The sequence below is a fragment of the Aspergillus eucalypticola genome (genome assembly GCF_003184535.1).
Source record: "Aspergillus eucalypticola CBS 122712 chromosome Unknown BO83scaffold_14, whole genome shotgun sequence".
Lineage (NCBI taxonomy): Eukaryota > Fungi > Ascomycota > Eurotiomycetes > Eurotiales > Aspergillaceae > Aspergillus > Aspergillus eucalypticola.
This window is the reverse complement of record NW_020290288.1, coordinates 169,221-185,078: the sequence shown is the minus strand read 5'-3', so window position 1 is coordinate 185,078 and position 15,858 is coordinate 169,221. Positions and strand designations below refer to the sequence as shown.

Genomic DNA, 15,858 nt, shown 5'->3' with positions numbered 1-15,858 from the left:
GGCTCGGTGCAGTGCGTTGACGCCACCCTCGATGGGGTTTGGGGTTTGTAAGAGCGGTGGAAGAAACTAGGGGGGCATTAGTCTCTTTAGTGACTATTCAGTAAATGACAACAGTACTATGAATAGGAAAGAATGGTCAAGAGCAATGACATCATCAACAATATAGAAATGTTCAAGATCAGATAAGATAAGATCGGCTTACTCAGGTCCGTCGAAATGTTGCGCCTTCCAATCAATCACTTTCTCTCCACCATCTACATCCTCATTCAATTACCATACACTCTTTCTTTTCCAGACAACCTTTAAACAACCGCTACACCCATCGCAATGCTCTAACAAACACTACATCAACCTCACAATAACCTGATTTCCCAACCCACATCACCCATACCACAAAAATGACCACCTCACCACCAGCACAACCCCCCGACACAACCAAAACCACAACCTCACCTACACCAGACACTACCACCACCACCAACGAGACCACCACCGCACACCCTCGCCCCACAAAATTCCGCTTCAAAGACCCCTCCCGAAAGCGCCATCGCCACCACCACTCCTCCCACTCCTCCCACAAAGACCACCAGCGCACCCCCTCCCCAAAACGCAGGAAACACCGCGCCCCGCACCGCCGCAAACACAACACCTCACCACCTCCCTCCCCATCACAGCCCACATCGCGCTTCTCTCCCAGCACCGCCTTCCGGGAATCCCTCTTCGACGCGCTGGGCGACGACGAAGGCGCCGCATACTGGGAGTCCGTCTACGGCCAACCGATCCACACATACTCGGTGCCGGAGGTGCCTAAGGGCCCGAATGGCGAGCTGGAGATGATGGACGAGGAGGAGTACGCGGCGTATGTGCGACGGAAGATGTGGGAGCGGACGAGGGAGGGGATGCTTGCTGAGGAGGAGAGGATGAGGGAGGAGAGGAGGAAGGTGAAAGAGAAGGAGAGGAGGAGGGAGAGGGAGAGGGGGAGTGGGAGAGGGCTGTGGAGGAGAGTTTGAGGAGGGGGAGGGAGAGGAAGAGGAGGAGAGGGTGGAGGGGGGTTTGGGGGAGGTATTGTGCTTGTTGGGGGGAGTTGGATGGGGTAGTTAGGGGTGGGGAGGATGGGGTGGGAAGTGAAGGGGGAAAGTTTGAGGAGGTGGTGTTTTGGCCGGTTGAAAGTGGGGAGAGGAGGGATGTGGGGAGGAAGGAGGTGGAGGAGTTTATGAGGGAGTGTGCGAGGGTGGTTGATGAGGAGGATATGGATAAAGATAGGGATAGGGATGGGGGTGGTGGGTTGCTGGGGCTGTTGAAGACGGAGAGGGTGCGGTGGCATCCGGATAAGATTCAGCATCGGTATGGCAAGCTGGGGATTGATGAACGGGTGTTGAAGAGTGTGACGGAGGTGTTTCAGATTGTGGATCAGATGTGGAATGAGGAGAGGAAGAAAGGAAACTAGTCGATGGGTTATTGAGGTTTATTATACCCATTCTGTTTTGGTGTATACTGTTTTGGTTGGCGTTTGTTATGATACCCTACTGTGTACTTTGTTTACTGGGTTGGTCGTCAACTTTTCGCGTTGCAAGGAAGCAAGCAGGCAAGCTCATAGATAGATACAACTGATATAACGCGACACGGCTATGCAAGGATAAATGACACATTTTCTGTTCTGTTTCTGGTTCTGTTTCTCTCTCAGGGCTCCTCATTCTGCCACATCTAGAACCGCGAGTAGCGGTGCTTGGTGCGGTACGCAGTGTACCCAACATAGCCTCCAACAACCACAGCGAAGAACAGAATAGTCTTGAACAGGAACCATCCCCAGCTGCCCTTCTGCTTACGGCGCTTGACACGACCAGTGTCACGGCCCTTGCCCGAGCGGGAACCGCTGCTGCTGCTGCCACCAACGCCGTACAAGTTCTGGGCCTTGACGGAGATGATGTCGTGGTTGTCGCTGAGCTCACCAGTCTCGGCGGAGAAGCCCAGGTAGGCGACAGAGGGAATGGCGATGTTGTACTCAGGAGCGGTCAGCTCGAAGCAGGGAATCCAGCTGTCCTCGGACTTGTACTGCAGGTCCAGGGTCAAGGACTTGTCCTGGAAGTAAGTCAAGCGGGCCTTGGTAGGGATGGAGGCACCACGGAGACCACGAGCCTATATCATAGTTAGATCAACATTCACACCACCGCTGCACACTACACTTACCGAACAGCCAGCCAATTCATTAGCCTTGCCATCGTGAGCCTGGTCGTAGGTAGTCTGGCCGTCGCCCATCATGGCCATGACGTAGGGGAACGAAGTGCCGGGACGGTTGTTCTTGTATGTATCGAAGAAGATACCCAGACCCTCGAAGTTGTCCGTCGAACCGAAAACAGGACCCTGGGTGGCGCGCTGCTTGGTGAGCCACATGGCGAAGCCATCGCCGTGCAAGTTGCCGGACCCTTCGATCTTGAATTCAACCTCGATCTGCCACATATCAGAATTGCCCTGAACCCATCGAAAGCGCATCAACTAACCTCCCAGTTGGTCGCGGTCAAAGGCACACGGGAGAAGATCCATCCCTGCTGCGACGGGCGATCGGACGTAAGACGGATGTATCTAGGAAGTCGTTCAGCATAAGCTCCCTCCCAATTTCCTTCTACCCACAAGCCAGGCGAACATACTTGTCGGCGCGAACTATCGTGTCACCACCAAAATCGAACCAGCGGCTTTGGAAGTCGGAATCCAAGTATGGCTGTGAAGACATTAATATGATGCGCGAGCTTAGCTGCAGCTATAAGCTACGTACCGGTGAAAGACTGTGCGTGCGAAGCTATCCCCGACAGTTAGCAGCTCATCCTATAAGCAGAAGTAGTAGCATACACACCGGAATGCTCTTAACATTGTCATCACCATCGTAGGCGCTGGCCAGAGGCACGCTGGCCAAGCCAGCCCAGCACAAAAGGGACGAAAGCCGCGGAAGTAGCATGATTGCCGAGTAACAAGCGCACAGTAGACCCTTAAGCAAGATTCAAGCCAAGCGACCGTGCAAGAAAGATAAGTGTAGGTGTGGTGAAAAGATAGACTGCAGCTAATAGAGTAGGCGATATCGTCAATTGTCACCGGGACATCAACAAAACCAAGGGTGAGCGGGGGATTTCAATTGAGTAAATAGAAGGAGTAGATCCGGGGAAATGGAGGTGTGAAGGAGGATAAATGAAAGAACGAACACCGGTAAAACTTAGTCAACGAGGAAGAGGAAGAAGAAGAAGCGGAGAGGAGGGGACAGATCAGAGATCGACGCAAGAAGAAGAAGAAGCCGAGTATAATATAACTTAGCTGGGCGATGGGAAGGAAGTGTAGAACTCCAAGTGTCCACATCGCCGGGGCGGTGGCGCAGCAACCTTACTTTCCTTTTTCCTGTGGCTCACTAGCCACACCTCCGTCGGAGCTCAAAAGATCTTGTCTCATCGACTGCTATATACTGCATACTACGTATTACATCCATTTACCATTTGCATTATCCCACACAACCACGACCCTAACATCTCTATACACACATTTACACATCACTTAATTTCACAATGGGTATCTTCGGCGGCTCTTCTTCCCCCTCCACCGACTCCTCCAGCAAGGAAGTCAAGGAGGCCCTTTTCAAGCAGGTCCAGGCCGAGTCCGCTATGAGCAACGCCCGCACTCTGATCTCCGTACGTTACATCCTTATCCAGGAGAATATAATTCAAGATATTGTGCTAACATACTTGTCTCCTCTAATAGAACGTCAACGAACACTGCTTCGAAGCGTGCGTTCCCAATCCCGGAACTTCCATGTCCGCCGGCGAACAGGCCTGCCTGACCGACTGCATGGAGAAGTACATTGCCTTCTGGAACACCGTTAGCCGCACATATACCCGTCGCGTGGGCACCGAGCAGAAGAGGATGCTTGCGCTGTGATTTGCTATCATATACGCTTCTTTTGATATCCGTGCTTGGTTGGGAGTGGTCCATTTCTCTACCATGTGTTTGGCCATGCTGTGATCCGATCTAGAGGTCTTTTTCATTGACTGGTGTGATATGAGGCAGTGGCCACTGGTGTGATGATATTTGTGTGTATATTATACGGAACGGACGGTTTTGGTTCGAGCTGCCGGTGGCGTTTGGAAAAGATAGAGCCTTGGATGGCAGGCTATGCTTATGATGACACTGTTGGGGGACCAGCGTCCAATTATCCAAGACTACTTTTATTGCAATGGTCAAATCAAATATGTACATTATACAACTGCCTCCACAGGGACAGGGAAAGGGATAAAAGGAAAGATGACATCAAGAATGACCCAGAGTAGCTCCCCAGTATTTGCACAATATGACTATAGAATAAGCAGGAGAAATGGAAGAAAGAAACGGGTGCCGTGGGTGACCAATTCACCAGTCAACGGTCGGCATAATCACGAGGACCCCCCCCCGAAGCTTCCAGCACAAACACCACCGCAAACACCCTCCTGCCTGGCATAACGCGAGGAAATATAGACAATGCCCACCTAGATAAAACCACCGGGGGATCATCCACTCATCAGATCTCCCCAGAACTAGTATAAGGGTAAGCTTATATGCAGACCACCAACGGTCCGGAAACCGGAAAAGCAAACAGACAAGACCATCACGTATACTTTGAAAGATGGTGAAAGGCATACGCTGAGGATGACAGAGCTCTTAAATGTATGCTCTACGTCAAAGGCAGCCAAAAAGCAAGTCGGCCAGCGATCAAAAACGAAGACAAACCGACGTCAAGGGGAAATCAACGAATGGTGAAGTGGATGCTACCATTGGTAGCGCGAGGGAAAGGGATTAGCGAGATAGTCCTGTCTCACAGGGCTCGCAGGATCATTGGATGGCACGATGCCATCTCGGTAACGAGACAATCATTCCATCATAACTCATAGCACACACTAAAAGTCTGGGAACAAATGGCCGTGTCTGAAGAAGAGACAAGTGAGTAATGTGTTCATCATAGAATGGAACGGATTAAGAAAAGAGCACATACGGGTCTTCACCAGCCATGCCATACTGTTCAGTTTCTTCCGGATAGCGGTCGTACTGACTCGCATCTCCTTGGCCACCGCGGATGGGAGGCACGTAAGGAGCATCGATATCCTTGCGGGCCAAACGGTCCCAGGTGACCTCGGCAAACCAAGGATGGTTCTTGACATCATTGGAGCCGCCATGGAGGTTTCCAAGGCGCTTGGTCAGATCAGCCGTGATGAGTTGCGACAGCAGGTCAACGGCGTCTGGGTGCAAGTAGGGCGGGTATTTTACCCTGCCACGCAGGATATTCTCGTAGATCTTGACCGGGGAGCCACTGTCCCAGAAAGGCGTGAAACCACAGAGCATCTCAAAGATCAAGATACCCAGGGACCACCTTCGACATTGTCAGTAAATGCGCCAAAGGGGCATGAACATCAATTAATGGCAACCCTTACCAGTCAACCGACTTGTTGTAGCCCTTGGAGGAGACCACCTCCGGGGCGAGATAATCGGGTGTACCACAAAGGGTCCATGTGATGTCAGGCACCTCTTTGGCAAAACCGAAGTCGGTGATCTTCAAATGGCCGTGTCGGTCTAGCAGCAAGTTCTCAGGCTTCAAATCCCGATAGATGATGTTCTGCGTGTGGAGGTACTCTAGGGCAAGAGTGACTTCCGCCGCATAGAACTTGGCGACGGGGTTGGGGAACCGCTACATGAAAAAGAGGTACCAGACATCAGCTTTACGTTGGTCGGGCGGGCCAAGTCAGAATTAACCCACCTGTGACTTGCGGAGTAGACTGAAGAGTTCACCACCCTCTACGAAGTCCATGACCATGTACAAGTTCCGGGAATCCTGCCATGTACCCCATAATGTGATTAGGAATGGATGCCTGACGCGGTTCAGCATGCGGCGCTCATCGTTAGTGTGCTCAATCTGTTTCATCTTGACCACCTGCGCCTTCTTCAACACCTTGACGGCATAGAAGCGGTGGTTATGTTTCGACTGCACCAAGTGCACGCGACCGAAGCTACCGGTACCGAGGGTGCGCTGAAGGGTGAAGTCATCCAGAGAGTATTTCCCTTTGGTGGTGCGGGCATCACTGCGAGCGGCGTGATGAGACTGCGCATGACCGCTGGAAGCCGAATGCATGGCGCCTTGCTGGGAGGGATGAATTATATTCTGTATACTAGCCGCATTGGCATTGGGCTGCGGGAGGCCAGAGGTATGATGGGCAGACGGCGAGGCTTGCGTCACAGCGGATTGCATGGAGGCTACCTGACCGTCGGAGGATTTTTCTGCACCCGAAGACCGATTGGGCTGTTGTTGAGGAACGGAATCTTGAGGCTGAGCGGGGGGGTTCGTAGAAGAGCCAGAATTGGTGGCGGGTTGGGGTTGATAGTGGTGGTGGAAGAGGTGGTGGTGGTGGTTGTGGTTGTGGTTGTGGTGGTCTTCGGCAGCGTTTGGTGACGTCTGCGTCTGGGCCGAACCGGCTTCAAGCTCTTTAGAAAGGGTCTGCGAATCTTTCGTTCGCCGTTTTTTCAGCAAACCTCCTAAACTAGGCATGGAGAAAACGCTGCTGTAGGCAGTTAAGGTTGAATGTTAAAGCCCACGATGGTCTTTTTCCACGTGGGAAAAAAAGAAAAGTAAGGGAGAATTAACGATGCGTGCGATAGCCGATCAACGCGACCCCTCTTTAAGAGATGCTCTCAGAGAGGGGGGGTAAGGGAAAGGAAGCAACACAGTAAGAATAATAATACGGAGAGGGAAAGCGGCGAGCTTTTTCTCTTTGGGACGGGTTCGGGCGCGGATACAGCGGAGCCCCCCAAACAGAACAGAACTGAACTGAACTTGAACAAAACACTGGTCCCGAACGGCGGTCAACGGAAACTCAATTGGACAGACGGGCAACCGTAAGGATGACCGGATAAGAAAGGAAAATATGTAACGCGGGGGAGTGTGGGAACCTCTTGGGAGGATGGTTTGGACTGGGGTGGGAGAGAGAGAGTAGTATGGCTGGTGTGCGGGAGGATCGATGATGATGATGATGCTGATGATGCTGGATGTGAGGGGGAGAAAGAGAGAGAAGAGGAGAAGGAGAGGAGATGAGAGAGAGGGGAGAGGGAAAGAGATGCTGCAATGACCACCAGCACTACTACTACTACTAGCTAGAACCAAAAAAAAAATAACTACGAGCACAAGCACCCTAATAATTTATCCTATTTCATTATAATTATTTTCTGATTAGTTTGATGGTCAGAGAGAGTGGGAAAAATTAGAGAAAAGGGAAAGCAATGGGAGAGAAAGAGAAGAGGAGAGAGAGGCGGGGTTGGATTGGCGTGAATCGGCATGAATTGGGCTTAGTGGACAGTGAAAGAGAGTCAGTCAGTCAACCATTTCATCAAGGAAGTAGTTATTTGTTAGTTGTTTTGTTTAACTAATTCTCTCTTTTCCAAATGCGCTTATTCCACGTTACAATATGAACTTAACCGAAACAACTACCCATCTAAAAGGCAAGTTGATAGTACAACACTTCGCCCTTCCCTATGTCTAAAAGCGGTCGGTCGGCCACAGTGGAAGAAGCTATGCTACTTACTACTACTAGCTCCATCACCACTTTGTCGACTCCACCCCAACGCTAAAACATACTTTGTCTGGGCCAGTAATTTTCCCACAGTAAAAAGAACAAGTCAAATAAACTGCAGTGGTACCATAAAATACACTCACTCACTCATCATGACATTTGAAATGATAACCGAACCAAGTCTCTTTCACACTTCCCCAGATAACCAAAGTTGTATTACAACTCTGCTTCAGGCAAATAGTAAAAAGAAGAACCCACCGGGTCCAGCCGATCTCACTCCTCTCGATCCATGGACCCTTCAATTGCTACATTATCATCAATGATGCATTCTTTCCACTCCTTCTCGCTTATCGAGATCCATGTCTCCCAATCCCATTTCCGGGTTCAGATTTGCCCCGATGAGGTCATCATCAAACACTGTTTTCAGATCTCGAGTGTGTGGCTTGGAATTCCGAAACGAGGGAGCCTCCTACTACTTAGTACTAGTAGGTAAGAGAAGCTGGGAAGATGAAACTGCTGGTGCAGAACCAACCACTCTCCATGATTTTGTTTTTTTTTTTTTCTCACAGCTTAAGTATCTATCTTTGGTATATGCAAACTGTCTACTTTTTAAAAGACCCGAATAACATGTATGTTGGGCAGCTGGCTGGCAGCATAGGTTGCCTTGTTAACTAAACTACTTACTAGTTAGCTAACTAGTTAGTTAATTGCTTACCGCTGAAAGATGACTTCATCACCGCCCCGGTGGATCCTCCAAGAAAGGCGAGTGGAAACCGCCCCGCCTTCGGGGCATTTGGCTGCCCTTTGTTGAAGGCCAATCATGCTGCCCCCTGACCGGTCAGGTATTTCCCCCGTCCGGCGGCCTCTTGGTTGGTCGGGAGGCTCACTATGAACTGATCTTGACGCTTGCATCCACTTAACCTACTTTAGCACCTGAGATACCAACAGTTAGTGTACACGCTACGGATGGAATGCGCACCGCCACTCTATCAACAAATGCTATCTCCGCGAAGTTGTGAAAGAAAGAAAAAAGTCTGTTCCAATTGTTGTTGATCCATCCCCCCGTAGCCCTGGCTCCATGCTGCTGCAAACTTCCAAATTCAACCCGAAAGCTGCCCAGCCTATGTACTCCTACCTAGTAGCAAAAATTGCAACGCCGCTAGCGCCCTCCAAACAATAGTCGGAGGGCTCGCTTCCACTTCTCGGTTCCCTCATAAAACAGCAAGCAATAACAATAGCAATGCGTCCCTTAGATGCGATAATGCGCCATGTTCTTCTTGATCTCGTCCACGATTTCCACCGCTTCGAGCGCATTGCGTGCCTCAAAATCATACCGCTTCTGCTCGTTGGCATCGTTGCCGCGCAACACCACCACCCGGAAATTCTTCGGGTGTCGCCGGCTCACCTTGCATCCCACGACATCGTTGAAGCTGATCGACCGCGTCTTGGTGTCCGACGCTGTCTTGCCCGTGTCCGCCGGCATGATATGCATGTAATCGTTGTCAAACGTCAAGATCCGGTGGTTGGATTGCGTAAAGCCCATGGATTGTTTGCGCCAGACGTAGTATCGCCGGTAATATCCCCCAATGAGATCTTGCTTCTGCGTGAGCGGGTGTAGCATGCGCTGTCCGCTCTTCTTCCCCTTCTTGCTGGACGCGCTGGTGCTGTCGATGAGGAGCGGCGCGTTCGGGGAGGAGCTGCCCGGGGAGCCCGTTAGCGACTGCGGCCCGAATCGTCGGCGCACCAGGTCCAGCTCCGTGATATTGCCCAGGGCTTCCACGGTGCGGTCTAGCGGGGCGATCGTATTGGATCCCATCACCTTCAGTAGATAGTTCCCCTTGTCCAGGCCCCATCGCTTGCACACCGAATCGAGGATCTCGGCGATGTAGCTGTCGGTAGACGTGTTGAGCGTCGTCACCTGGGTGGACGCTTCCACATTGATGAACCGAATTTTTAGTGTCTTGGAGACCCCCAGGCGAGGTGTGGCATGGGACGTGGGCACGGCAGGCCGATCCGCGGGTGTTAGTGTATTGTCGTTCAAGGCCGACGAGAAGGGTTGTCCCAAAATCGGGTTCGGGCGAGGTGCCTTGCTTTGCGGAACGGGCTGGCTTGTCGGGGCACTCGTCGGTGCAGGTGCCTCTCCGCTATCCTCAGAAGCAGCTGTCTGGCTAAACTGGGGGAACTGGCGCTCGTTTGCTTCGAATTCCGCCTTGGATGCTTCGACTAGCGCGAATTCATCATACTGTTTCCCCCGAGTCCGTCGACCAGCGGCCCGATTGTTATTCGAGGTAAAGTCGGCAATTGGCGATGTTCGACCTAAAGCGGGAAAATCATATTCGACTTCGCCATCTTCCACCATTCGCAGCGTCCACATGTTCACGGTAAGCTTGCTGCGCTCAACAGCCGGTTCGCGACCTTCTTCGCTGTATCTCCAAAGCGCTAAGCCGATTGCTTCAACAACTGTTACCGGTGCAGGCTGCTCTGCAAGCTTGGACTCGCGCGCAATTGGCAAATCGAGTGGTTCATCGGGATCGGCGGAGAATGGCAGGTAGAGTTTGATGTTCAGGACATCGGTCAAGCCCTTGCCTGAAAGCACCGCAAACTTCTCCACCGGGTTCGTCGGCGCTTTCTTACGCGCATTGAGTGCCTTGGAAAGCAGACTAACTGGCTGGACAGTGCTGATTGGCCGCGGAGGGGGCAGATCTTGTAACTCTGGCGCTGGGGCTCTGGGCTTCCTCGGGGAAGCGGTCTGTGACCCAGTGCCGTTCTGCAACTTATGCATCAGAGCAACCGGCGATGATGAATCCAAGCTACCAGTGATACCAACACCTGCAAGTAATGACGCAGAGCCCGCCGTTGCGTCAAAATCAGATGACAGGGCCGAACCCACAGATTCAGCTCCTGAGTCTTCGGCTTGCTCATGGAGTTCTTCCAGGTCCCGAGGGCCCGGTGGGCCATTTCTCCTTCTCGCAGGTTCTATAACCTGGTCATGGCTAGAGAACGAAATCTGACGTCGTCTAAAGGCAGATGCATCCAGGTCATTGTCCGAAGATATGTCGCTGCTGGCAGTAGTTGTAGTATCGCGCCGCGGCCGCTCATTGATGCTGCTAACAGCTGTTCCCAATGAACCCGTACGGTAGTGGGTACCCATTGTTGGATGTGATGGAGACGTGACCATAACCTGAGGGCTTTCCTGGCGGTCTGATGAGCGTATGGGTGAAGATCCGGCTCTAGTTCGTATGGGCATCTTCGTAAACTTGATCTGGTTCGCAGCACTATGATTTGTGAGCATGAGACTTCATATGCAGGTCTCTGCATCCTTTGAGCCAATTGACTCACCTTCGAGCACTGTCCCCATCATCGTCGCTCTCATCACTCAGGTCACTGCTGTCATCATCCTCCGCTTCTCTGTGTTTCTGTTGCTCATGCTGCTGCCGTTCCCTCCGGTGGACTCGTTTTCCGCGGTTTCGACGCCCAATCAGCTCTGTATTGGTCTTCCCAGTCACCATTCCCCCTTCGTCATCGTCACCTTCATCCACCAGGCCGAATCTCTGCGCATCGTCTCGGGCAACACCCAACTGGTAATATTCTGAGGTAACCGCCGTAGTCGTGGGGATCGGTGGTGAATTTGTCCGCTTAATATGGGCAGCCGCGCTCTGCGTATTGGGGTTTGTAGAAGCCGAAGACCAGCCAGCTGCGCGGAATCCTGGCGTGTTGAGCACGGTGTTGTTCACGTTGATAAGCCTATCGCCTATGCCGTCCTTTATGGTCGACAGATAGGAAGTGCGCAACTGCCAGATTGTGAAACTGAGATTGGGTTAGTCCGTTGGCTCAATACTGCATGTGTGCGATTACCGGGGGGGAGATGAGGGGAGGGGGGACGCGATATGGGTCGCGGGGTCAGACACCTACTCTTCATTGTGGAGAAGAGACATGGTTACAATCGCTGCAAGAAAAGAGATGAGTAGTAAGAGATAGAGTAGGCCTCGCCACAATCACGCAAGAACGACCATTTACGCCAGGAAGAGCGAAACCGCTGTCGGGATTCGAGTGGGCATGATCTCCGGGCTGATGCAACAAGGGGAAATGGATGGATGCGCTGAACTGGAGCACGTCGAAAAAGAAGTAGTAGGAAAAGAGAGCGACCGTGGGATGTAAATGCAGGACCAGCCTGATGGTAAGAAATGAGGGATAAGCAACGCAAAGGGACGAGGAAGAGCGTCCTGCGGCGATGAGGTTGTGTGGGGATCAAAAGCACTTGCAGGCTCAGCAGTCGCGGGCAGAAGATGGATGGCTTGGAGATCCCGTGGCCGATCTCCGCACCGCCGCCGCCCATGCCATTTTCCCGCTTGCCCTTATTGTTGAGACACACACACACCAACGTCTCCTTTGTCGGACCCAAGGGGTTAGTCCCCTTATCCTTGCACGGTTACTAGTCTATGCAAGGCAAATTAGCTACCGAGGGACATGCCTTAGTGTTGGATTCTCGTATTCTTTACAGTGTGCAACTCTTTGGTCCCGGCGATGGATAGATGCGGGGTACTACCCAGTATACGAAGCACACACACACTCTCTATCTCTCTCTCTATAATGAAGAAATCACAGTACACCCTTGGAATTCTATAATAAGGACTATTATATAATTGGAGTGGTTTATTCCAAGATAGTGCTATGTCAATCACACAAAAACAATAATCATCCACTGCTGATGGTGACATCGCTAGTAGCCCGCTCGTTATACTAACAGAATTGATAATACATGGACATAAACTGGAGGTGATGACTCCGTCGCTCTCCCAATTTCTAGATCATTTGGCCTTGGGTTTCCGGCCTCGAGCCTTCTTGGGTTTCTCTTCCTCGTCGTCGATGAAATCATCATCGCCTGCTGCTGCCTTCTTCGATTTCTTTCCTTTGGCTGCTCCGCCCTTCGCAGCCTTCTTGGGCACGCGAACATACTTGTCCTTCTTCAAGTCGAGCTCTTCGTTCTCGTCGTTGTCCTTTGAGTCGTCTTCGAGCACCTCTTCCTCATCCGACTCCTCAAGGGCATCTTCGATGTCAGGCTTCTCCTTCGGCATCTTCTTCGGAGCAGCAATACTGCTGGCCTTGATGAAGGGGAGGGGATGAGAGCGCTGGTTATAAATCCGTGTGAATGCTGCTTTCGTCTGTGTCTGCAGCTTCACATTGGATTCATCCATAGGTCCCAGCCCAAGTTCTACCAAGGCATCCCAGTCCTCGCGCGTAAGGAAATAGCTGTCCATGAAATCAATGACATCGTCGACACTATCCTTGCCTTCCACCATTAATCGGCGGACTAGCCTGTCCCAGAGGAGCGGCATATACTGTTGTCGAATCTCATCTCGATCACCAGATGCGCGAAGACGCATATGACCCTGAATTTCTTTGATGTAACGCCAAAGCTTGCCTATAATTGGCGTTAGCACTGCAAAATAGTATAGCCAACAGATCGCACAAACCTTGTTTACTGTTCTGTCCCAGCCAACTAGTAAATCCGGGCCGCTCCATCATGTTTCCGTAAGTAAAGCTGGCTGGCCGGACAAAACTGAACACGGCATGGGTAGGCATTAGACTCCATTGCTGCTGAGTACCATGAATCATCTTGTCAACGAGATCACCATCACTGATACTTGAAGCAGCATTGTCCATTAGTTCAAGCTGTTTCAGCTTCTGTTCTCTGCCATGATAGGCGCCAGTCAACGCCGGTCGTGTTTTCAGATAGTTCTCTTGAAGCATCAGAGGACTGAACTCGTGATCGTTGAAGTACAGTTCGATCTTATCATTCAACGTAGCCTTTGAGCTTGGCGAGAACATTTGCGCACTGAGGATCTTGCCGACAATATCCCAGGGCTTCAGAACGATGTGCTTTTCCCATGCTTTAGACATTTGCTTTCCCTTTTCGAAGTCTAGGTTTGTCTGGTCTAATTTCACGGTAGAAAGCATGTTGATAACTTGCCGGATGTCCGCGTTGGTGCCTTCAATCAGGCTGTCCAAGACCTGAGGCGGGATCCTCAAGCCCTCGCGGAAGCAGATGGTCGACAGTCGGGCTCTAATTTGCTCGGCCGTCGGCCGCCTGAACGGAAGTTCATATGTGACATGATCGAAAGGCTTCATTTTCGGGAGTCTTCGCTCATTACAGATCAAAATCAGCGGGATGTGAGTCTTCTTGGCGATGGAGGCGAGTGCTCCTACACCACCTCTATCACCGGCGGACATGCCGTCAACTTCATCCATGATGAGGACCAAGTTCTTCTTCGCACTTTCCACCTTCTTCCCAACACCCGAAAAGTAGCCTTGTAGCGAGGTCGTATCCAAAACACCGAGAAGGCCGTTTTCCACGAGCTTCTTGCTTCTTGTGTCACTCGCATTCGTCTCCACAACATCGTACCCTTCTAGCTTTGCCACCAGGTGTGCTGCTGTGGTCTTGCCAATTCCAGGCGGTCCGTGAATCATGACAGAGCGATACATTCCTGACCCATCCTTCCCTGGCTTGTTGAATCCAGCCTTGGCATTCTTGTGCCAGTCGCGAAGCCAGTTCTGTAGTTTCTCGACAACACCTTTGTTACCACAAATCATATTCATCGATGTCGGCGCATATTTGGTGGTCCACAGGCGGTCGTCAGTCTTCGTGCTTTGCGTCGTACTTTGCGAACTCGAAGGCGGTTGAGGTCCTGAGGGAGCCGTGTTGCGCGCAGCCGCCGCCTTGCGCTTCTCCTCGCGGTCGATCTCAGCGGCCATCGCGCGAATTTTTTCTTCTTCTGCTTTCTTTTTCGCCTCATGTTGCTCTGCCGCTTTCCCATCTCCACCATTGGCTGGAAGTCGACGGATAAGCTCGAAAAGCCCCTCCTCGTTGATTGTCTTTAGGTTGTGCTGCTTGATCGTTGCCAGCTTTTTAGGTCCGGCATCTGCTCCCAGGACGACATAGCTGGTTTTGGAACTAGGTGCCCCAGTGACTTTACCACCATACTTCTTCACCAAGTTTTGCCCTTCATCGCGGCCGAGCGTATCCAAGACACCAGTGAAAACGAAAGACAGCCCTGCAAGACAGTTTTCCGCTCCCTGTGGTATGTCGGCGCCCCCAGCTACTGGTGACCGCGAGCGCTGTGCGTGAGCAGCGAAGTTGAACTTGGCCTTTTCACCAGTCTCGCGCGGAGGAGAGGGTGGTCTGATCGTAGGTATGCTGTCAAATATATCCTGAATCTCCTTGCTTTCAGGTCGATCTGTTTTGGCAGATGCCCTTGGCTTCTTAGGTGTACGGGGAGCGGCTTTCGTCTCCGCAGCCTTCTTAGGACTAGATTTGGTGTCATAATCCTCGTCCTTCTCAAGAACTTCGGATTTGCGTTTACGCGCTGGTTGAGAGGCGGCTGACTTGGCAGCTCTGGAAGGTCGCTTGGGCAGGTCCTCCATAACCACATCCTCATCCGATTCAGCAGCTGCCTGCTTCTTTCGTCCCTGTCTTCCGGAGGCGGCACTGGCTGGCTTTACCGCAAGTTCCTCGAAATCACTGTCACTTTCTTTGTCCTCTTCCTCGACATAATCATCATCCCCCTTGCCTGGTTTCTTGTACTCTGTCGCATGGATGTCATCGTCACCGAGTTCATCGTCCTCAACAATTGTGGTAGCCTTTCGTGTGCCGCGTTGAGGTCTTGGTGCAGGTTTTTCGGTGCCCGTAGACTTTTTCGGTTTGGGGGACGGCTTCGCTTCAGGTTCTTCGGTGACAGCAGGCTGGGATGTCTTGGTCTCCTTAGCAGGCCTGCCTCTCTTCTTGCTAGATGCGAAATAGTCTGACGAAGTTGTGGGTTCACCCTTCGATACTTCTGGCTTTCTGAGTAATTGTCAGCAAACTACAGCGGGTAGAGTCGCATTAGGGCAGACATACGGCTTACTCGGAGCCTTCACCTTCGGGCTTGCGGTCTTGGTAGCGACAACGTCTTCCTCATCACTGTCGTCTACAACCTTTCTAGTCCCTGTACGCGCATCAATAAGATATTGCGGGACAATACTGATAACCAGTTCTCTTACTCTTTTTCCTCGTAGAAGGCTCCTAATTTGGTACCAACGTCAGTAAATTCATCGGCGATTCGCATGCAGTACGAAACGCTTATGCGCAATGGAGGATTCACATACCTCTTTCTTCGGCGCGGGCTTTGCGGGAGATGGGTTGGAGCCTTGACTAGACTTGCCGCCAAAAAAGCTCCGGATATCAGCAGGCATGGCGACAGATGATTAATAGAGCATGCCCCGGAGCGCAATGGTTGAGTAGGATATTTAAGCGACC

General features: G+C 51.7%; 6 protein-coding genes across 6 annotated transcripts; 2 read left to right on the top strand and 4 right to left on the bottom strand.

The window, feature by feature from the left end:
* Positions 1-263: 263 nt before the first annotated feature.
* Positions 264-1,447, top strand: BO83DRAFT_408624 (uncharacterized protein; the record flags this gene model as incomplete). The annotated part of the gene is made up of 2 exons (XM_025534060.1): positions 264-1,004; positions 1,025-1,447. Exons 1-2 carry the CDS (start codon positions 399-401, stop codon positions 1,445-1,447), a joined length of 1,029 nt encoding a protein of 342 aa, XP_025387504.1. The 5' UTR covers positions 264-398.
* Positions 1,448-1,545: 98 nt separating this feature from the next.
* BO83DRAFT_378893 (legume-like lectin family protein) lies at positions 1,546-3,305 on the bottom strand. The gene is made up of 6 exons (XM_025531373.1): positions 2,849-3,305; positions 2,771-2,794; positions 2,646-2,716; positions 2,499-2,580; positions 2,188-2,448; positions 1,546-2,136 (listed from the first exon to the last, which is right to left on the bottom strand). Exons 1-6 carry the CDS (start codon positions 2,948-2,950, stop codon positions 1,705-1,707), a joined length of 972 nt encoding a protein of 323 aa, XP_025387503.1. The 5' UTR covers positions 2,951-3,305; the 3' UTR covers positions 1,546-1,704.
* A 130-nt stretch (positions 3,306-3,435) lies between these two features.
* tim13 (protein translocase subunit TIM13) lies at positions 3,436-4,289 on the top strand. The gene is made up of 2 exons (XM_025529489.1): positions 3,436-3,668; positions 3,739-4,289. The coding sequence occupies exons 1-2, from the start codon at positions 3,546-3,548 to the stop codon at positions 3,913-3,915; spliced, it is 300 nt and encodes a 99-aa protein (XP_025387502.1). The 5' UTR covers positions 3,436-3,545; the 3' UTR covers positions 3,916-4,289.
* Positions 4,290-4,907: 618 nt separating this feature from the next.
* Positions 4,908-6,547, bottom strand: pkaC (cAMP-dependent protein kinase catalytic subunit pkaC; the record flags this gene model as incomplete). Its single annotated transcript, XM_025533312.1, has 4 exons — positions 4,908-4,935; positions 5,003-5,377; positions 5,439-5,692; positions 5,762-6,547. The coding sequence occupies 4 exons, from the start codon at positions 6,545-6,547 to the stop codon at positions 4,908-4,910; spliced, it is 1,443 nt and encodes a 480-aa protein (XP_025387501.1).
* Positions 6,548-8,582: 2,035 nt separating this feature from the next.
* BO83DRAFT_417610 (Sin1 family protein) lies at positions 8,583-11,801 on the bottom strand. The gene is made up of 3 exons (XM_025534767.1): positions 11,478-11,801; positions 10,905-11,372; positions 8,583-10,840 (listed from the first exon to the last, which is right to left on the bottom strand). Exons 1-3 carry the CDS (start codon positions 11,498-11,500, stop codon positions 8,815-8,817), a joined length of 2,517 nt encoding a protein of 838 aa, XP_025387500.1. The 5' UTR covers positions 11,501-11,801; the 3' UTR covers positions 8,583-8,814.
* A 572-nt stretch (positions 11,802-12,373) lies between these two features.
* BO83DRAFT_314358 (replication factor C subunit 1) lies at positions 12,374-15,794 on the bottom strand (the record flags this gene model as incomplete). Its single annotated transcript, XM_025527581.1, has 5 exons — positions 12,374-12,987; positions 13,040-15,401; positions 15,456-15,547; positions 15,603-15,624; positions 15,708-15,794. The coding sequence occupies 5 exons, from the start codon at positions 15,792-15,794 to the stop codon at positions 12,374-12,376; spliced, it is 3,177 nt and encodes a 1,058-aa protein (XP_025387499.1).
* Positions 15,795-15,858: the final 64 nt, after the last annotated feature.